The sequence below is a fragment of the Schistocerca americana genome, chromosome 6, assembly GCF_021461395.2.
Source record: "Schistocerca americana isolate TAMUIC-IGC-003095 chromosome 6, iqSchAmer2.1, whole genome shotgun sequence".
In the NCBI taxonomy this organism is placed as follows: domain Eukaryota; kingdom Metazoa; phylum Arthropoda; class Insecta; order Orthoptera; family Acrididae; genus Schistocerca; species Schistocerca americana.
In genome coordinates this window covers 631,703,722-631,726,909 of record NC_060124.1, presented here as the reverse complement: position 1 = coordinate 631,726,909, position 23,188 = coordinate 631,703,722, and the positions used below count along the sequence as shown (strand labels likewise).

Sequence of the window (23,188 nt, the reverse complement as noted above, 5' to 3'; positions counted from 1 at the left end):
AGTAGCAAGAAAGTAGGCAAAATTCACATTTCTGCTTCTCCAATACTTCACTATTTCATTGCCAGGATAGGTTGGTGACCATTAAGTACATGTTTCATACCACTAAATGAACTTGGAAATGAGTTGTCCTAGCTTCAGTATATTATTATTCATACTGTGTTTCTATCTAGCCACTGGGTAAGATCTTAGGAAAAGAAGTGAATAGTCAAATTTTCTTATCCATTAGATGCAACACATGGTAAATCCTGTAAGAAGGATAACTCTATTGATTATCTTTTCCTATAAACAGGACTATCCTTCCATAGTGTATTTTATTTGGAAACTAAATTAAATTTTAGTAAGAGGGTTATACGTGGCAACATAGAGACAGGGTTTCTGTTATTTACGTAAAAGCATGCTAATATCATAATGGTAGTGTTATAAGGTCCTATTAATGTGTGGTCATGACATTTGTTAAATGTCTCACCACATTCCTATTGAAACTATTTACTCTTCTTGTAAATAACACCTATGACAATTTTATACAAAAGACCACTAAGACTTTGCTCGTCAACTTTCATTTAGGTAACAGCGATCTTTAGATGTATTTAAATCAGTACTGTTAAGAAATACTGACTAGCTTTATTTTCAAGAATCTCAAGTTTAAGTTATACATACTGTTATCCTCCAATAAGAATCATTGGCCGATTCTTCATCTTTGACAGGTTTAGCATGCCTGCAATGCAAAACATTATCTTTTGTATTAACAGATGAAATCCAACTTTTTAAATTTAATAAATGCTTATACAAACATAAAGTTTCTTCAAAAAATGTATTTCTGACAACTTCCTGTCACAGATAATTTTCACTGAATGTTGCAACCCAGTTATATTGCTGATGAGAAGCAAATGTTGATCTTTTCCCTCTCTTCCTTCACCATCTCCTGTTTTCAGAATGAGATTTTCACTCTGCAGCGGAAACGAGGTACTGGCAGAAGTAAAGCTGTGAGTACCGGACGTGAGTCGTGCTTTGGTAGAGCACTTGCCTGCGAAAGGCAAAGGTCCCGAGTTCGAGTCTCGGTCGGGCAAACAGTTTTAATCTGCCAGGAAGTTTCATCTCCTGTTTTGTTCACCTTGACATATTTCTACCAAAAAGACTACCCCAATGGATCCACTGCTTATATTTAACACACAGTAAATTCAGTTCAAATATTTCCTTAACACAGGATGTGCATTGACGAGCTTGAATTAATCAGAAAAATATAAACAGATACTAACCATTCCACAGCTCTTACAAAATACTTGCATTAAGTAATCATCAAAGCTACTTTTTGTACAGCAAGAGGACTAACAGTCAAAATGGTGCTACATGCTACAGGCAGTGCAATACAATTTATTTTACTCATTGCTACAGCAATAAATGTACTTATAAAAATATTCAGACTTAGACTATAATCAAATACAGAGAGAGAAAATATTCTAACTAAAGAGATATAGCAGCCATAGGCAGAAACAAATAAAAAAACTGATACTAATCTTAGCTTTGAGGACCAAAAGTTTCTTCATCTGGAAAATGTAAAAAGAGAAATGAGACTGTTCAAGAATTAAGGATGAAAATTCAGGATCTTGAGTCAAGGAAGATGGATGGTTAAATGAATGAAAAAACTAGACTGGACATGATGAAATTGAGTTGCGAAAGAGCAGCAGATGATGTAATTTTAAATGCTGAGAAATAAGATCTCTTCAAGAGGAGCCACCAAAAGGTCAAATAAGTGAAAAACAAGCTGAAAATACCGGTAAATGGGCTAAAATGGCGGCAAATAGATAAACGAAACAGAAAGATAGTGCTGAAGAACAGGCAACCAAACAACCACAACAACAACAACAATAATAATAACAGCACATTGTAGCAATATATAATAGCAGTCCCACAACATCTGGAGGAAGATTTTCCACTAACAGAACAATAAATTCATGAAGCCATCAAATCATTCCAACACTTCAAAGCAAAAAATGAAGACTCCACTACAGAAAAATTATTGAAATAGTCAGAAGACACAAATGATCTACGACTGCTGTTTGAGAACATTTGGAAAGCTGAAGAGATTATGGAAAGCATTAATCCACAGCTATGAAAAAAAGGGGACACACAAAATGTCAACAATTGCAGAGATGCCTCACTTCTGCCAGTGGTATACAAAATATTATCAAAAATTCTCTGGACAGAGTTGTAGAAACTTTAGACAAATAACTGGGAGAATCTCAAGGAGCTCTAGAAAGGGAAGACCCTGCACAGAGCAGATGTTTATTAGAAAATTGATAATTCTCCACATACTGTTAATCACCAAACCTATAATAGTATCATGTATTGGTTTCAAGAAAACATTTGATTTGGTAGGCAGAGAAATTATAGGTAAAATCATCAAAGAATTTTGTGTTAAAGCAAACATAATCCTCAAAACACTAGCAAATAGGATGGCAGAAGCTAAATTTATGGGAGAAGTATCTCAACCATTTGAAATAAAAACTGATGTTAGACAAGGGGACAGTTTATCACCTTTACTGTACACTGCATTCTAGAAAAAATAGAAAGTATCTGGAATTTGGAGAAAAAAAAATCACAAAATTGAACCAATAATTTTAGGATGAAAAACAAATGGAATTAAGGTAAACTGCCTGGCTTCTGCAGATGATTCTGATATACTTTCAAAAAATCTGGCAGACAGTTATTGAAAGAAATCTTTTGGAAGAAATAGCAAAGGGAGCTGGTCCCAAAATTTCAGCCGAAAAAACAACATTGATGACAATTTCAAACAATGCATCAACACTCTTAGAAAAACAAAAATGTAAAATAGCATTAGGAAGTAAATTTAAATATATTGGACAAACTGTACAACAAAATGGACTAGAAGAATTAACAGTAGATGCAAGAGTCAGAAAACTGGAGAGAGTAAATTGTTTGACAAAGGATATTTACAACAAGAAATGTACAACTAAAAAAACAAAACTAAGACACTATCCCACAGTGGTATGACCAGGATGTTTATATGGTTGAGGATGCCTAATGATGAACTATAAGCTGGACAGAACAGAGGTTCCTCAAAGGAGCATTATTAGAAAATAATGGTTGCAATACAAGCTACAGATGGCTGGAAAATGAGAAGTAATGAGGAGATCTACAAAAATTTTGAGAAAATATCAGAAGTAATGGCTAAAAGAAGATTAATCTTTTTTAGAGACCTCTACTGAATGAGTAGTTCTGGAAGAAGGAATCAATGATAGCATGGATTACAGAAATAAGAAAGAAACAACATCAAACAATCAGAAATAATAGAAAGAAACCTTTTTACAGATAAAATACTGAATTTAAAAGGATCATCACCTCTCCAAGATCAAAATTAATTTCATCCCTCTCAATAAGACCATGAAAACCGGAAATAAAATTCATAAATATGATATTGCGAAGCTCAAAATCAATCAAAACATATTGGAACAATGCCACCAGTAACTGACAGTTGAATCCCATAAATGGGCAGACATTGACTCCATGATCCAACAAGCAGCTAATACTAAAATCCTGACAGCTAAAAAGAGGAATCATACATGGTGGAATGAGGTTTGTGGTGAGGTGGTGGGCCAAACAGCAAGTGCATGGAAAAAGTGGAACTCTACCAGGAGACCTGATGATTTTGATGTATTCCATGAAGTTCGAAAATATGCAGCCAGAACTCTACGAAGGGCTAAGCAGTTGCATGAGAAACAGCAGTTATAACAGATCGATCAGCGTTTCCAGATAAACAATGTCAGAGACTTCTATCAGACGTTCAAATCGAATTTGAAAGGATAGCAAGCCCCTAGTTTTTGTTTTAGAGACGAAAATGGAAAGCTCAGTGTTGTGTACATAGTTCCACATATTCAGCGCGTACACAAATTTCCCACTAGAGTGAGCCCCGCTAAGCACAACAGCGCAGGCGCAGCACTCGTCCATCTCCGCACTACGAGATGGCGCTGCCACAGAGACGGACCAAATTCTGCTTCCGCCGATCCGCGTATTAATATGTAACACAGCCAATGAGATTGCTGCTAAGATAGAACACTTTCTCCTCGCGCATCACACTCGCGCAGTGATACATGAACGTGCGAGGTATTATAACGAGTGTAAAGACCTTCGACCAGTCAGTCTGCATTTGTCTGCACCAGTCTGCATTAGTCTGTACCAGTCTGCATAGTCTGTACCAGTCTGTACGAGTTCTACAATTGTCTGTACCAGTCCATAGTCAAGATTCAGTCTGCGCCTAATAAGATTACCATATTCCTGTACATTGCCATGAAGATAAATGTATAGACACTTTCGTCAAGTACCCGAGATATATGTGAGAATAAGATTAATGTATCAATACCAAAGGAACTTCAGATTGTCAATTGTAAATAGCATCCAGAACCAAGTTAAGTAATTTTTATATTTGTTATTATTTTAATAAATGTATGTGAAAATTAATCAAGTTCTGTTTAAAGTTGGTCACCGTCAATCTGCTACTCTCAGCGTGCAAGTGGCATTTCTATCGTCTGACCTAATGGCAGAAGATAAATACGCCATGATAAGACCACGAGACATATTGCTGACACTCGCTTACTTTGTTAGAGCAACAAGTCAAATAATCTGATGGTGTGTGCACTGAAGGTCTTACAGCACACACACCACACTCGGCCTGACCAACAAAAAAACTGCAAGATAATGTCTCGTTACTTTGAAAACCTACTTAATTGTGATGAACCGAAAGAAAGATTCCCTGTATGTGCCCCAATCCACAAACTACCCCTCATCTCCATCTAGTAAAGAGGAGACCAAAGAGATCATCAACAACTTTAAGAATAATAAGGCAGCTGGAGAGGATTCAATAGTCGTGGAACTACTAAAGCTGGCAAATAATGAAACTCTAGATATACTAGTCCAACTTTTTGAGGAGATCTGGAGAGCTAGGATGATACCAACTGAATGGCAGTCAGCTTTAATCCATCGTCTACACAAAAAAGGTGATAAATAGAATGTCAATAACTATAGGGGTACCTCTTTAGTATCTGTTCCATATAAGATTCTCTCGAAAGTGATACAGAATAGAATAGAAGATCATTGTAACCAACTGATTGGGGACTATCAAGCTGGTTTCCAAAAGGGTGATTCTTGCGCAGAACAGATCTTTAACCTGAAGAACATCATGAGGTACAAAAAAAAATTGGAAGAAATAACTATGTGGTCATGTTTGTTGATTTTCAGAAAGTATATGACTCCATCGACTGACATGCATTAATGAATATTTTGGAAAAGTTTGGGGTGGATAATACATCAAGAAAGCTGATCAAACAAACTCTTGCTAACACAGTGTCGAAAATTAAACTTATGGGTGAGGTATCTGAACCCTTTACAATCAGAACGGACATAAGACGAGGAGATGGACTATCCCTCTCCTTTTCAATTGTGTCTTGGAAAAGGTCATTCGAGAGTGGAGAAAGTTATTAGCCCAAGAAGAAACAAATGAAGAGTGGTTCAGACTTGGTCCTAAGAACAAAGGGGTGTGCATTGACTGCTTAGATTTTGCGGCTGACCTGGCCATTTTTGCTAACAACATAGAGTCAGCAATCAACAAGATAAATAGGCTGTCAGAAATTGATGAAAAAAGTTAGACTCCAGATCTCTATTCAAAAGACAAAATATATGACGAACATCTGTGACGGACCTGAATGGAAGATAACCAACCTGGGAAAAAATCGGATGAGTTAAGAATTTCAGGTATCTCGGGGAAGTCATCCACCAGGAGAATGGATTAAAAGAAGAAGCAATTGTCGGGATGAGGAAGTTAGACCAAGCATACCAACTGACAAAGAATACTTACAACAAAAAGTCTATGAGTATATGGGCCAAGTTCCAACATTATAATACAGTTGTACAACCTGAGGGCTTATAAGCATCCAAAACTTTGACCACGAATAGACAAGGTCAAGCTGAGTGGCTGGAAAAGCGTGAGTGTAGGATATTAAGGAAAATCCTAAGGTAATAGATGGGTCGATGGACAATGACGAATGAGAGCAAATGAGGACACGTGCAGTGAGACAGAACCTATCACAGCATCCATTACAAAGAAATGATTGTTATTTTATGGTCATCTCATGAAAATGGACGGTGATTGACTAACAAAAAGAATACGGAGTTTCATCCTATCTAAGAAAACGAGGCCGAGATGGTTCAAAGAATGTGAAAAAGATCTTAAGCAGATTGGTATCTCAGAGAGAAATTCCTGAAAGGAACAAATTTAGAAGATTGGTGACCAACTACCAAGGTTTTAACATGGCATCAACATCCGAAAGACAGTGAGGACCATTATCTGAAGAGCATAAAAAGGCACTTCTTGCAGGGGCTCAGAAGATACTGGCAGGAAGTCAAAGCTGGAGCAAGAACAAGACCTGGACACTAGAGTGAAGTCGGTTGTTACCACGCAGTCCGTAGAGACTCACCTCAATAAAAAAAATAAGTAAATAAAAATAAAAGGCTTTCAATGCAGAAGAAATAGGGGATTGAGAACAACACGAATAGAATAAAGGGGGAAAAACATGAGGAGGAGATGGACGAGTACTGGAAAAACAGGAGACGACAAGGGAAGAAGAAGAAGTGAAGTTATTACATGACGAGAGATGGTGATTGGATTTGATTTGATTCAGTTTTCATTACATACACTGAAAAAATGAGATGATTCTCGAGGGTGTGGAACATGTCAGAATGTATAACACAAAACATTTTAATATAATGAATACTTCCCTGATCATTTGTCACGAGATTGTCAAAATAGGTGAATACAATACAGTAAACTGGAAAAGCTAATATTTACAGAATTAATACACTGTCAGAATGAAACATTGTTATGCACTATTAATAAATTTATCATACACAAAATACTTAATATTGACTGTTGCAACCAAGTGCTGTCAAATCTTAAATCTAACATATTTTTACTTAAGCTGGCCTTTCAGTCTCTGTTAGGATATTCATCTATAGAGTAGAAGGCATTGCCTATCAAAAAGTCATTCAAACTCTGTTTAAACTGTGCTTTATCTGAAACCAAGTTTTTAATGGGTGCTGGTAATTTATTGAAAATGTGTGTTCCTGAATATTGGACCCCCTTTTGGACCAACATAAGTGATTTTAGGTCTTTATGTAGATTGTTCTTATTCCTAGTATTGATAATATGTATTGAGCTATTTGTTGGAAATATAGATATGTAACTTGCAACAAATTTCATTAAGGAGTAAGTATACTGAGAAGCAATGGTCGGAATTCAAAGTTCCTTGAATAGGTTCTACACAATGTTCTTCAAAGACTGGTCCCAGATACTCCATTGCACCATTCACCGAACCTGATAACCCCGAGCCGTCAGTAATAAAAATTAAGTCTTGCTTAAGAGATTTACAACACTACATGCACTTGTTACCAAAGCCTCATCTACTTTTAGAGCTATCTGTTCCACTTCCTTTTTGGCCCCACTTCTATCTGTCTTCACTATATCCCATACAGTTCTTATTTTGTTGATACAATTATCTTTTTCTCTTAATAAAGCTACTTCAATTTCTGGATTACTTGATTCAATATTTTGCAGTATTCTTTGTAATGCATTACAATGCTAATATCAGAAATGTTCCTAGATAGTAGATACAGTCTCCTTTTTCCCCACATGATATCTTTATTCCTTGTGTAATCCATGGTTTATCTTTTGACTTCTGTGTGATTTGAGTTACGTTTAGGGGAAAACAATTTTCAAAAGAGGAGGTAACTTTATTAATAAATGCTTTGTATTTTCCATTTGAGTCAGGTAAACATCTCTCCAGTTCATGTCTTTGAGCAATTTCCTGAATTCCTCAATTTCTGGCTTATTTATTATCCTCCTGTACTCAGATTTAATATTTTTTTTATCCTGACAAGTTTCAACATTTAACACAGGATGCTGCACGTTGTGATCAGATAGTCCATTTACTATTGGTTTTGTGATATGACTTTTTTCCCCTAGATTTGTTCATAAAGATATTATCAATAGCAGTCTCAGAGCATTTACATATCCTAGCTGCAAAGTTCACAATAGGAACTAAATTGAATGATAGTGTTAAAAACACCAGCAACCACTATTTCCTTTTTTTTTTTTTTTTTTTTTTTTTTTTTTTTTTTTTTTTTTTTTTTTTTTTACACACACAAGCCATTCCTTTCGCTTTGTGAAATGAAGCACTGCCTAGTTCCAAAACACAGGACTACTATGACAAGGTGAAATGTTCTCAGAGTGCTACATGTATGATAGTAAATGTAATCAGCACTATAGTTGTTTTCTGAGTAGTTATGCTGTGTGTGTTTCATTCAATCAGATGAAATGGAATAAAATCATCTATTTATTTATTTGGGCTCTTTATCACCAAGATACATTCAATGTTGGTTGAGGTTTATCTTTTGAATTCACTCCAGTGTAGATTGTCAAAATTTTATCAGTTGTCAAAGTACTTGTAACACAGTTTTCGAATTTACTGCCATCCAGGAAAGTCTCGCACTCAAATTATTCTCAGAGACTGAGAGCTGGCTGAAACCCAGAGTTGAAAGCTCTGACATATTTAGTGATTAATGGAATATATATCGGAAAGGCAGGTTAGACACTGTAGGAGAGGGAGTGTCCATTGTCTCTATTGAGGTCAAAGCTGATTGTGACAGTGAAGTTATCTGGTTGCATATAACAAGTCTACGTGAAATCAAGTTAATTAATGAATGTTTTAATCAGCCACCCGGTTCTGCTATGACAGTTTTGGAGCCATTCACAGAAAGTCTACAGACAGTAGCACGTCAATACCTAGATCATGCAATACTAGTTGGAGGTTAATTTAGCCTACTGAGTATAGATGGTAGCCTATGGCTTCATTGCAGGGGGTGCAGTCAATCTTGTGAAGCACTTTTGAATGTGGTTTTCAAAAATTGTCTTGAGCACCTAGTTTGGCATGCCACATGCAATGGAAATATCTTAGACCTTGTAGTTACAAACAGGCCAGATATCATCAATGACTTCAGCATAGAAATGGGGATTAATAATCATGATAACATCATAATAACTAAGGTTACAAAAATTAATAAATCAGTCAAAAAGGCTAGGAAAACGTTCATGCCAGAAAGAGCAGATAAGCAGATGTTAGCATCTCACTTAGACAGAACTGACATCACTTAGTTCCATTAAGATGGACGTAGAGAGATTATGGTCAAAGCTTAAACAGATCGTGAATTGCACTCTCAACAAGTCTGTACCTAGTAAATGAATTAAGGATGCAAAAGAGCCACTGTGGTTTAACAATGAAATTCGGAAAATACTGAGGAAGGAAAAGCTACTGCACTCTTGGTTCAAAAGAGAATGCCAAATGGCAACAAGGAAAGGTTACTACCACTGTCATACCTCAGCAAAAGATCTGGCTGAGAAGCAGGGGAAATTATTGTCCTATGTAAAATCACTAAGTGAGTCAAAGGTTTCCATCATGTCACTTGACCAGTCTGGTGTGGCAGTAGGAGATAAATGTTTTAAATTTTACATTTAAGAAATAATTCATGCAAGAGAATCATATAAACATACCGTCATTTGACAATAGCACAAAGACACCTAACAACAATCACCTGTAAACATGTGCCATGTCAGTGCTCTTGGAAGAGAGCTGTGGCAGTGACACGGCTCTGTTGTTGTTCCTGTGTAGTGATCTGCAAAGACGGGGGGGGGGGGGGGGGGGGACGGGTAGAGATTCAAGCAGTGATGAAGTACTTCATAAAGATAGGTATAAAAGCGAAGGACATTCATGCCGATTTCCAGAATACACCAGGGGCTCTGCTCCTTTGTCTTCAACTGTTGCCAAGTGGATAAATGAATTTAAATTTGGTCAGGAGAGCTTAGATGATGATCATCCATGAATAGGTCAGCCAAGATGTGTCACTACTCTAGAAATCATCGCAAAAGTGCGCATAATGATCAAGGAGGATAACCAATTTAGAGTGCATGAAATTGCTCACGCTTGCCAGATGTCATCTGAAAGGTATTCACAAGATGGGTGCCGCGACTCTTGATGCTGGGTCAAAAACACATGAGAATGGACATATCACAACAATGTTTGGCCTGTTTTAGGAGAAACAAACAAGAACTTTTGTGCTGGTTTGTGACCACGAGGAAACTTTGGTTTACTACTATACCCCAGAGACAAAGCAACAATCAAAGCATTGGAAACATGCTGAATCTCCGCCGCCAAACTCCTTCAGCGGGGAAGGACATGGCGTCAGTGTTCTGGGATGCGCCACCAAATTCCTTCAGCGGGGAAGATCATGGCATCAGTGTTCTGGGATGAGAAGGGGATTCTGTTTGTACTTTATCTCCCCACTGGGCAAACAATTACTGGAGAATACTATGCTAACCTTCTGGACAAATTGCAACAAAAGATATGAGAAAAAGGCCAGGTTTAATAAGGAAGAAAGTCATCTAGCATCAAGCCAATGCACGCTCGCACGCATGTGCCATCGCCATGGTAAAATTACACAAACTAAGGTATGAATTGTTGCCACACGTGCCTCTTCCCTAAACTGAAAATTTTTCTTTGTGGATGAAGATTCACTTAAATTAAGAATTGATAGCCTGAGTTGACAACTATTTTGTAGGCCTGGAGGAAAATCATTGTCGAGATGGGATCAAGGTATTGGAACACTGTTGGACCAAGTGAATTAATCTACAAGCAGGGTACATTGAAAAACAAAAAAGTTTCAGTGACATAAGTACTTTTTTTCTATTCTGTTTCAAGAACTTTTCAAACCACCCTCGTAAGCATCCCTGACACCTGAAATAATTAAAAACAAATAAGTCACCAGTTGCAGATGGAATCTCAATTTGGTTTTACAAACAGTGCTATATGGCACTAGACCCTTACTTAGCTTGTATTTATTGTGAATCTCTCACCCAGCAGAAAGACCTAAGCAACTGGGGAAAAAATACAGAGGCGTCTCCTGTATGTACGAAGGGCGAAAGAACAGACCCGCGAAATTACAGACCAATACCCGTAACATCAGTTTGCTGCAGAATTCTTGAACATATTCTGGGTTTGAATCTAATCAGTTTCACAGAGACCAATAAGTTTATGTCCACAAATCAGTACAAAGCATCACTCATGGGCAACTCAGCATGCCCTTTTGTCATACAATGTCTGTTCAAAAAATTCCAGAACTTTGTCCACAAAATTTTCTATGCTTATCTTTTAGTTACTATGGATTGTCTCCTTCAAAATACTCTACTCCAAAATTGATACACTGCTCCCAATATCATTTCCACTTCCAGGAGCAGTCTTGACACACATCTTGCTGGGTCGCATAAAGTGCCGTCTGCGAATTTTCTTTTATCTCATCTACCATTGCAAAACTTCATCCTTTTCACCTTTGGAAATAAAAAGAAGTCTGCAGGGGTCATACTATTCTCACAAGGAACATCTCAGTCTCATTTGTAAGATCCAAAAAGTTTTTTTGGTCTTGACTCATGAGTGTGGAATGAACTTGACGGCAACACAATGCATTCCAAGATGCTGTGTCATTTCATAACATGATCCAATTGAAATGTTACATTCTTCTACAATCTCTCGGACAGTGAATCTTCGACTGGCACACACAATTTCGTTGACGTTCCTGACACAAGCATCATCAGTGGACATCTAAGAGCGTCCTGAACAAGGATCATGTTTGACTTTTGTAAAGCCATTTTTAAAACGTGTGAATAATATGTAACACCGAGTATGGCTTAAGTACTCATCGCTATAGGCTCCCAGCATCATTTGGTGTGTCTCTGTAAAGGTTTTCTTGAGTTTCACACAAAATTTAATGCAGATGCATTGCTCCTCTAACTTTGCCATCACAAAATTCACAAACCCAGATTCCATATTTCTTGATTTCCGAGAAGCATTTGACATAATGACTCAATGCAGACTTTTAACAAAGGTACAAGCACATGGAATACATTCCCAGACATGTGAGTGGCTCAAAGACTTCTGAAGTAATAGAACCCACTACATTATCCCGACGGTGAGTGTCCATCAGTGACTGGGGTATCATTAGGATCGTTCCAGGGATGTGTGATAGGAGCACTATTACTCATATTTTCTATGTGCATAACTGATTTGATGGACAAAGTGGACAGTAATCTATGGTTGTTTGCTGATGATGTTGTGGTGTATGGAAGGTGTCATCGTTGAGTGATTTAGGAGGATAAAAGATGACCTGGACAAAGTTCCCAGTTGGTGTGATAAATGACAGCTAACCCTAAATGTAGAAAAATATAAGTTACTGCAGAGGAGTTGGAAAAACAAATCCATAATGCCAGAATCCAGCATTAGTAGTGTCATGAATGAAGAAGTCACATTGTTTCAATATCTGGACGTAACATTGCAATGCGATATGAAATGGAACAAACGTGTGAGGGTCATGGTAGGGAAGGCGAATAATCATCTTTTGTTTGTTGGGTGGATTTTACTACAGTGTGGCTCAGCTGTGATGGACATCACATATAGGATGCTAGTGTGATCTCTTCTTGAGTACAGTTTGAGTGTCTGGTATCCGCAAGGGGTCGAATTAAAGCAGGCATTGAGGTAATTCAGAGGCAGGATACTAGATTTGTTAACAGTAGGTTGAAACAACAACATACAAGTATTATGGAGATGTTTCTGGAACTCAAATGGGAATCCCTGGAGGGATTTTGAGGAACACTGTGCTGACTGCAGAACAATTCTGCTTGCACCAACATACATTATGCGTAAGGACCACAAAGATAAGAGACAACAAATTAGGACTCCTAGAGAGGCATATAGACATTCACTTTTTCCTCACTCAATTGGCAGATGGAACGGGAAAGGAACTGACTACAGTTGAAATAAAATTACTTGATAGTTGGCACTTCAAACGCCAATAAGAGTAGTCAGCGTCACGCTTGAACTGTCTGCTGTTGCCAAACTCCACCAAAATTGGCCAGTCACTTCCAATTCCTGGTTCAGCATTCTTTCTTGATGTATTTGTATCCCGAATTACGAGCCCGACACTTTTATTATGTATTTCATGACACGCGATAGCTACACCAAAAACAACACACATTAACAATGCTAATGAAAGACACACATTTCATTCATAGCACTAACCAAACACTACTGAATAACTCAGCACAAGGTGTGATTCAGTATCATACATATAGTTATCATATTCACAGAGATCATCTTACATTAGATAAGCTTTTCACTACACTGCGTGAAACTGAAATTTTTAAGGTTGCAATTCATAGTTGCAACTGGGTCACTACATTCACATATATAAATACTTCATGCAGTGCTGTGGCATAGCACAATGGTTGGCAGATTAATCTAATATGTAGCATGTTGTAGGTTTGAATCTCATCAATGTAGCAAAATTTTTATTTTTAAATCTAACCAAAAGAGTGTGATTATTATTTTCATTCAATTAATTGGTTTAAATATATTTTTTTCTATTTTTAATAATTTGCTGCATCATTTTTCATCATTGTTTTGACTGTTCTATTTGGTCTTATTTTTCTTCCTGTCATTATTTCTTCATTTGGAATCTGCCTCAGTCATCTATAATCCACGACCAAGTGCCCACATGGACTGTTCACTGGTTTCTAACATGGCAGCATGTGCAGCTAGTGTAAGGATAGTTACAGGTAACAAATGACATGGAGAAATTTCAATTTGCTTTCAGCCCTGAAATTGAGTTTTTGTTGTCGTGAGTTTACCCTTAAGGGTTAGCTTTAATTGCCATGAACAAAGCGATCATGATATTAGTACTGCTGCAGACTGTTGACCACAATTTTCTCGGCTGGGTTAGGACACAAGTTTACAGTCAGGGATACAAAACGGGTCGTCTGCCCCAGTTCAGTCACTGGTCACTTTAAATCAATAATCGACAGAGTATCCAACATTTCTGACATACCTTGCACCAGCCACTAGAAAAATTGCTCTGTGTTAAACATTTAACATAATTTGTGAAGTGAGCTGCTTGTTTGTTGTCACCTGTAACCAAACGGTAGCTGGTAGCCAATGTGGCAACATTGTTGCAGCAAGTGATTGATGTCAACTATCAAGTAATTTTATTTAGACTATTGTAGTGAGACAGGGTACCTTCTGCCATGCACCATATGGTGGCTAGTGGAGTATGTATGTAGATGTGGAATCACATCCCATCTGGAAAGTCAGCCCTTGATCTGCAGTTCTGGGTAACTTTCTCAAAATCTACCCTTTTTCCTAGACCTATCCTTCACCCCTCTTCCTTCCACTTCAACCCTTCTGCCTGAAGAATGAGCTACTGGCTCTGAAGCTCGCCTAATTATAATCTTCTTTTATGTGTGTGTTCTGCCGCCACTTAGCAAGTAGGTTGTTTATCTATCCAATTCAATTATCATGTAAACAAAAGCTGCATTTAACACACCAAGTCTCTTTTACCAATCACTTTTAATATGTCCTACAGAATGTACTGTCTATCCTGTCCTTTTTTGAGATTACTGTTTTGTTGTACTTTTCTACAGGCATCATCTTACTTATTAGGAGTCAGTTCCTTCATGTTGTTGTTGTTGTTGTGGTCTTCAGTCCTGAGACTGGTTTGATGCAGCTCTCCATGCTACTCTATCCTGTGCAAGCTTCTTCATCTCCCAGTACCTACTGCAACCTACATCCTTCTGAATCTGCTTAGTGTATTCATCTCTTGGTCTCCCTCTACGATTTTTACCCTCCACGCTGCCCTCCAATGCTAAATTTGTGATCCCTTGATGCCTCAAAACATGTCCTACCAACCGATCTCTTCTTCTAGTCAAGTTGAAGAGCTGCATGTCCTCGGGAAAAATTATGGCTGTAGTTTCCCCTTGCTTTCAGCCGTTCGCAGTACCAGCACAGCAAGGTGTTTTGGTTAATGTTACATGGCCAGATCAGTCAATCATCCAGACTGTTGCCCCTGCAACTACTGAAAAGGCTGCTGCCCCTCTTCAGGAACCACATGTTTATCTGGCCTCTCAACAGAAACCCCTCCGTTGTGGTTGCACCTACGGTACGGCCATCTGTATCGCTGAGGCACGCAAGCCTCCCCACCAACGGTAAGGTCCATGGTTCATGGGGGGAGTTCCTTCATAGTCAACAGTTAAGTAATGGGTGGCTGAATTCATATGTGGCATATGTCTCTGTAAGATGACTCATGAACTACTTCCTAGAATTACAATCAAATATGAAAATGCTGAGAAAGAACACAGTGTGATATTGCAAGATCAGTAATTAAAAAGATGTGCAAAACAGTTGATGCCGTGGCCATACCAGAAAGTGAGTGGCATGTCTGTTGAAGCCTGACTACAACCTAATGTGAAAAACAATTTGGGACAATCTGACACACAACTGATTCTATGCACCAATCTGTTCCCGTGGATGAAATGGAACAGCAGTTGCACAAAAATAGCCAAGGTGACTTAATCGGAGAGAAAGAGTGGTCATTGTTTTCTAGGATGCAAAAGGGATTGTATTTTAGATTAGCTTGCAAGACTGAAACAATACCTCACAAATACTATGCAAGTATTCTGACTCAACCGGATGAAAAAATATGGAGCCAAGACCCAGGGGGAAAAAAAAGTTTATCATCAGTGAAATGCATATGGTCACAAAGGCACTTTCACAATAGGAAAACTGGGAGTTTCAAGTGTGAAGTCTTCAAATATCTATTCCATTCTCCAATTTTTTCACATTCTGACTTTAGCTTCCTCTTCTTTTCTTTTTGTATGAATGATTCACTTAAGACTACATGCGTCACAGCTCAAAACCGCTTTGTGAGTCAACAACTGGATATGTTTTCACTGCTCTGTCTCTTGTAACTCCGTTGGACATGGAGGTAGCAAATGAGGATGCTGTGCTGTCAGAGTGACCTGAAGTCATATCCGATGCTGCCCCAAACGCCCTCTCCCTATGTCGTTGTCATACTCACTGACAACTGTCATCGCGGGTCTTGTAGAATGTGACTCACTTCTGATCACATGACAGGTGCAGGTGTGAAAGGGTTACAATGTGCTCGGCGTACTTGCAGCAATTCTCCCATGGGCTCGTCAGACACGGTCAACCGGAAGCTTGCTGACAAGCAAACCGCCCTTACGTACCCAAGCAGTCCAACATGGGGACACTACCACATCTGAATGTCTCACAAATCTGCATACTGCATAATTCAATCAGCCTGGCAAATGGAGACACACAATTAGGCCCCTTCAAATTTTGTTACGTGCTGATAATGCTGACTCACAGAAGTACAGGGCATCTGTGTCCTTAACAGGGATCACTCGACATCTTACGCTCTTCACATCTCTTATAGCTCCTACCAGTCACGGTAACAATCCGAGACACAAACAAAGCTAATGCAAGCTGGTGACCTTTTTATCCATTTCAGAGAGTTGCGACTCTCATAATTTACCACTGGTATGCACACTCGTGAAACTACGTTGCTTCAGGGAGCTTCCCTTTTTTTTCTTCAAGCAGTTTAGTTCTTTGAATCCATTTTTCTTGTAGCTCAGAATAATTATTTTATTGTGTAGCAAACTTACAGGCTAGCATTCTGGCCTGAGCTGTCTGAGTTGGTGGTCATGTGTGTGTGTGGTGTGCTTGCTTGTGTGAATGAATGGTGTGTATTTCTATTTCTTTTTCTGATGAAGGTTGTGGCCAAAAGCTTATGTGTAAGTGTCTTAACTGTGCCTGTCTGCATTTTAACGTGCCATCTTTATGGTAATTAGCACTCTATCTTTTCCTACACTGCTGATATTCCAACCTGTAGTTTCCATTGTTTGAACTTACGGTCTACTGTTTTATGTTGCAGTGCACTTCTACAAGTGTAATACACAAATGTTGCCTTAGGAAAGTGTCACAATAACATCCATGTCTACCGTTTGCTATTTTTTACGAAATAGCATGTCACACTCGAAATTTAACTTAGCCAATGAAATAAGTTTGAAGATTTATTGTGTGTAAGAGACACGAGGGCCCACTGTGTGGGAAATGTGGGAAGTTCTGTGCAGAGACGGAGTTATCCACAGACGCAGTAAGTCTTGGGAGCTATACAGGTGTTTAAACATCGCCACCTGCTGGGATGAGGGGCCACTTACTCTGAGGTGGCGCTGTGCCAGCAACGAGCTCGACCCATTGATTAGCACCACAGATGACAATGAGCAACCAGCTGCTTCTCTGTGCAGAGATATAAAATTTATCGATTTTGGACATCGGGTGACAATCTGTCACATGGAGAACAATGTTTACTCTGGCAATTTTAACACTAATCTAGTGTTCTGCAACATATTAATGTGAAATGTTGTCTATGATGTTGAAGAGTTTAAGTTAAACTGATATCTGAGAATTTGTTGTTTTTGTGGCACTATCCGGAAAATGGCCTCTCTTGCAGCTCCAAGCATAAATGTATAGTGAAGAAGAATAATTAGCACAGCACACTGGAACCGAGTAGGGATCCGGTTTACTGCTCGGCCATAAATTAGCATATTGTGAGTACACCAGAAGAGACGCTGTACACACTTGCATATACTACATGCACAAGTACAAGCATCGATCAAGCTACTGTGAAACTGCACTCTGTGTGACTCATCACTACATCAGAATACTGTAAATGTGGTGATTCCAATTTCGTAAGGTCTCTTCCTGTTTGTTTTCATCAGTTGGATCTTATTTTTCAAGTATGTGGGAATCCAATGAGCTGCCTGTTTGGATACATTCTTTCTGTATGTCCCACAAGTTGGATTCTTTGGAGACACATTGTAACAAGAGTTTTTAGGAATTTGCCTGGAGATTTCACACTGGGTTCTGTGTGATGTATTCCATCTTTTATTCTTGGACCTAAGATTTTTACTACAATTTTACATTCTTCTAATTCAGTTTGCTGTTTTCATGTCTTGTGTTGGACAAAGAGTCTCTCTCATGCATAAAGAAATTCTAATTTGATCACTGTTGTGCAATGTTAGATTTTAGAGTTCCAGGAAAAATACTTTTAGTTAACTGAGAGACAGTTTGTATTTTCTGAAGTCTGGATTCTATGCCTTCTTTTCATTATGATGTTCAGTGGTCTTTTTCACCTAATTATTTAAACTCTTTATCACCGAATACTATGTTGTTGCCTATATAAGTTCACCCAGTGCCATTTTGGTATCGTCCATTAATTTTTTATCCAGGTGAAATTATTAGTCCAATTTTCCTAGATTGCTCCCTTAATATTTCAATTTGCTTTAGCACATCAGTGATGTTTTTGTCAATTAGTATTACATCATCGGTATAGGTTACACAATATAATTCTATCTTTAAGTTTACGTTCTAGTCAGTGTAATAGTGCACCTGCTCTTCTCCATTATCTTACAATTTTCTTAGGGGCATAGTTGAATAGCAATGTGTTATGCCATCCCATTTTCATATACTTATGTCTGTCTTAAATTACACTGCTTGAAAAAAAGTGAGACACTCAGAAGGTGGGGAGAAAACAAATTGAAACATAGCTAATTTAGAGGGTATGTGATGTTATTTCAGTGATAAGAAAACAGAGTCAAATTTACACAGAACTTATCAGTTTGAGCCCACTTATCAACACAGCAATGCACCCTGTCTGGCCTGGACAGTGCGGGAGGATGTCGTAAAGCTGCTGCATACCCTCCTGAGAAAGGTGATCCACAACTGTTGTAACTGGACATTGCAATCATGGATACAGGCAGTGGGATGGAGTTGACGTCCATGTTGGTCCCATAATGTTCTATCGGGGACAGATATGGGGATTTTTCTGGCCACAGGAGTATATCAACATCACGCAGACAACTTAAAGAGACACACACTACATGTGGACAAGCACTGGCCTGTTGAAAAATAGCACCACAATACTATTACACACTGCTGTACCATCAGAGTTCCCTCGGCCATTACAAGCCGTGACCTGAAGTCATACCCAATGGCTCCCCACACCATGGGACTGCTTTGTGACCCCCCCCCCCCCCCCCAAAATGTGGAAGAATGGGACCTCTCCCCATCTCCCCGGGTCACTGTCGAACTTCTCCACGATAGTCATTTGGAGCAGTGCAGGACTGGGACTCATTAGTGAACATAATGTGACACCATTCATTAGCAGTCCGTACTTCTCGATCATGGCACCACTTCACATGCAGTCATTTGCTTGGGTGTTAATGGCAGCCTATGTGCAGGACGGCAATTCCATAGTCTGGCTGCTCCTAGCTGTATGACACAGCATGTTGCAAGGAGTCTATTACAGTGAACTCCTGTTTATCCTAAATGATCGGGACGGTGGCCGGTTCCGATAACAAAAATTTCAGATAAATCAAAGTCCCCCTGTTTTCACATGTGAACACTCCAAATTGCATCAATATTGCGAAATACGATCGTAAAACGTGCGTAGGGTATGTAAAACGTTACTGATATGGTTGCAAATAACCCTGCACTTTTTTACTGAAAAAATTGTGTTGACATGTTAAAAAGGCACCAAACTATGATTGAAAACTCAAAGTTTTTAAGTGCTGTATAACAAAGCTCGTTTATTTTGCATTCTTACAGAAAAAATCTCCCTTATTTGGCAGCAGGAAATAACAGGAGTTTTAATTTTATTACCTACTCTTTTGAGTAAAAAATAAACTACTGAACAAAATTATGAAACAAATCTAAAGATTACTCAAAGGAACAAAAAGTCTGTCTAGAGGAACTTTCAAGAAAATTAAAAAAAAAAAAAAACTTTTTAAGTTATGGACATAGAAGTTCTAGGATGCTTCATTAGAGTTTATTTTTTGGTAACGAAGTCACAAACGTCTTTTTTTTTTTGTTTTTTTGCTTGAGAAACTATTGCTGCAACAATACATCTCCAACGTTGAAATCAAACTATTTCAAGATAAATCGTCTCCGCCTGTTGGCTGATGTACTCCAGGGCAGTTTGGATCACTTCGTAACAGAATGTGTGAGGAATATTTTTCTCTGATTCATCATCAGAAACATAGTCTTCTGACACTTTATGATCGGTCACAATTTGGACGATTTCATCCTCAGTCACATGAAAAAATGCCATTTTCTATCCACTCTTCAATGTCTTCGAAGTGTGTGTCTTTACAACCAGCTTCTCCAGTAAATTCACCAAAATTATGTCAGCTTGAGTTTCGGTGTTGCCTCCTCCTTCCCACCACTTAGGTTGCCTTACGATCTAAGAGTTTTTTCCAAGACCTAACAAGAGGAACTGGAGGAATTAGATTCCAAGCTTCAGCAATCAATGAATGACACTTAAAACATCGATTTTTTTAAGAGCTTCCACAAAATCATCTGCAGCATCAATCACACCTATTAATTATTCCAGCATCTTGCGTCTGTAATGTTTTTCCATCGCCTCAAGAATACCTTGGTCCATTGGTTGACATAGAGATGTGACATTTTGTGGGAGAAATACAACTTTGATATCCCCATCTTGCAGATCACCTGGGTGAGAAGGAGCATTGTCCACAAGAAGTAGCACTTTTCAAGGAAGTCCTTTTCCTTCCATGTAATTTACTACAGTTGGAACAAACTCTGCCTGGAACCACTCTCTGAAGATGGCACTGTTCATACATGCCTTAAGACTGACTCGTGTACCTCAGTGGCAAACTGGTTGGTTGGTGTCTAAATGCTCTTGGTGTTTTGGATTTGCCAATTAAAGTAAGACACAGTTTATGATTGCCAGTGGCATTACTGCAAGCGAGGACAGTAAATCTTTCTTTGATTTTTTTGTATCTGGAAGCCATTTCTTCTTCTTTAGAGGCAAGGGTTTTCGTTGGCAGCACTTTGTAATTCAACCCAGTTTCATCACATTTGTAAAGTTGATTGTCAGTATAACCTCCTTTGTCAATGATTGTGTGCAGTTTCTTCTTAAAATCAGCATAGCAGCTTCATCCCCAGATAATGATTTGGCACTGATGGCAATTTCATGGATGCCATGCTGCTTCTTGAAATGATCCTGCCAGCCATTACTTCCGAGGAATTCTTGCTTCTTTCCTTCTATCAGCTCATTAGCTCATTTTGACAAATTAGAGGACCTGAAACTGACACACCTTTGGCTCTTATTTATTCGTGCCACAAAAATAATGCCTCTTCTAACTGAGGATGTGCACCTTTTCTCATTGCTTTTCAAGATTTCACTGCGCTGCCCAATGCTTGGATGGAACAAAATTTTTAAATTCCTGATCAATTTGTCTTCCAATCAGTAATTGTACTCCTACTCTGCAGCAACTTTTGTGGGTGGCTCACCAGCATCAATTCTCTGCAAAGTGTGAAGCTCTTTTTCCAACAAGATCGCATTCATTTTATGTTTCGTGCCTGTAGTCACGTTCAGTGTTCTTTCTACAGACACTCGACTGAGTCCTTTATGGTTTTTGGCCCCTTTTATCTCTGGACACTTTAAGGCACATAGTGGGAGCACGAAACCTCAAATCAGAAACACACAGATGCACAACTTGACAACACTCGAGATGCACTAGACAAACTTTTGACTTTTGAAACCAGGCTGTGGCAGCCATCAAATGAAAGCATTCGATACATCTATGCCATTTCCTCTGTTCTACCCAAGCCCACGTGGCAACACAACAGGGTGTTGTACATTCACTGTTAAACACTCAGCTTTGATGTACCGACAACAAGTGGAAAGTGTTAGGGGGCGCACTCTAATTGTCGGTTTTGACAGGGCTACGTTGCGCTGCATAGAACAATACTGTATGTACTGTACTACCAAGGAGTTCCAATAGATGGCAGTGGCATGAAACCATGCAATATGAATAAGAAACACACTAGAGCTTCAACCAACACACGCACGAATTGACGATACTTGGACTTTTGACACGCACCAGTGCACTGATTAGCAGTAGATTGCCAAAAAACACCAGCAAATGCTTGGCTCCAGGTGCACGCAAACTGAAACTTGTCAAGTGTCAATCTAGCTAGCCAAAAGTGTAGCTGCACGAGAGTTTACTGTACTTGTTCTCAGATGGCAGTCACAGATGTGAACAGGTTACAATGTACTCAGTACACTACACAGTGATGCTCCCTTGTAGTGGTCTCATGTAGTCAACTGGAACATTGATGATGAGTATGCCCTTACTTTCCAACATCAGGCCACTGTCAGATCCAAATATTCCAAAAATACAGATGTTGCAAGGTTTAACCAGGCGACCAAATGGACATCCACAATGAGGTTTCTTTCAAACTCTCATCAGATAATGCTGTCTCACACCAATATGCAGCACCTTCATATCCTCCAGAGTGATGATTCATCTGACGCTATTTGCATCCCTTATATACCACATGATGCTTGCTAAACAGCAATAAAAACAAAGAACACTAATGAATAATGAAGGAAAAGACAGACTGTTACTTACCATAAAGAAGATACCTTAGGCTGCAGATGGGCAGAATTAAAAGACACTTACATAAAGCTTTCAGCCACAGCCTTCACCAGTAAGTAGTAATCTGCCTTTTCCAATATTGTTGATATTCCTACTGGAGTTTCCATTGTTTCAAGGACACTGATGCTTTTCTGTGAGTGTTTGCTTTATGATGTTTTCTGCATTTTAGCTTTTTTTTAAAAAAAGAAAAAAAAAGAAAGAAAGAAAGAAAAAAAAAGGATTTGTTGCTGGAAAACTTCTGAAGTCCAATAAAGGAGTTACAACAGCCATATATGGTTATCTGGTGGACCTTGCAGAACCAAATTCTAGGGCTGAAATATCTTGTTGACCAATGGGCATTAATCAGAATGAATACTAAATAAAAATTAAATCCAAGTTTACACAAAAAACACAGGTTCTATCACTGTTGTTTTTCGTTCTATTTTGCTCTTATGTTTGCTATGACTTGTTAAACAGAAATTTTCTTTCTATCTATAGAGTTACATTTGCTGTAATGTATCTTACCTCGATGTTGTTTCTTCCTTCTTCTCACTGCTGCCCCAATCATGGCAAGCAAGTCATCCTCACTGCATTTGCTTCGTATTGCATCTCTGAAACAACTGTTAAAACACCCGTTAAACAGTACCAGGCAATTACCACACAGTGAAATGTTGGTACACTAAAAAGGAAGAAAAACTTTGCAGAAATCTTCAACAGTAA

General features: G+C 38.6%; 1 protein-coding gene across 1 annotated transcript in view; it reads right to left on the bottom strand.

The window, feature by feature from the left end:
• Positions 1–659: 659 nt before the first annotated feature.
• Positions 660–23,188, bottom strand: part of LOC124619342 (molybdenum cofactor biosynthesis protein 1-like) — a 43,479-nt gene continuing 20,950 nt past the window's right edge. The window contains exons 3-4 of the mRNA XM_047145659.1: positions 22,994–23,079; positions 660–715 (exon numbers count right to left, since the gene is read on the bottom strand). Of these exons, the coding sequence (XP_047001615.1) occupies positions 660–715; positions 22,994–23,079 (142 nt within the window). The remainder of the gene's footprint in view (positions 716–22,993; positions 23,080–23,188) is intronic.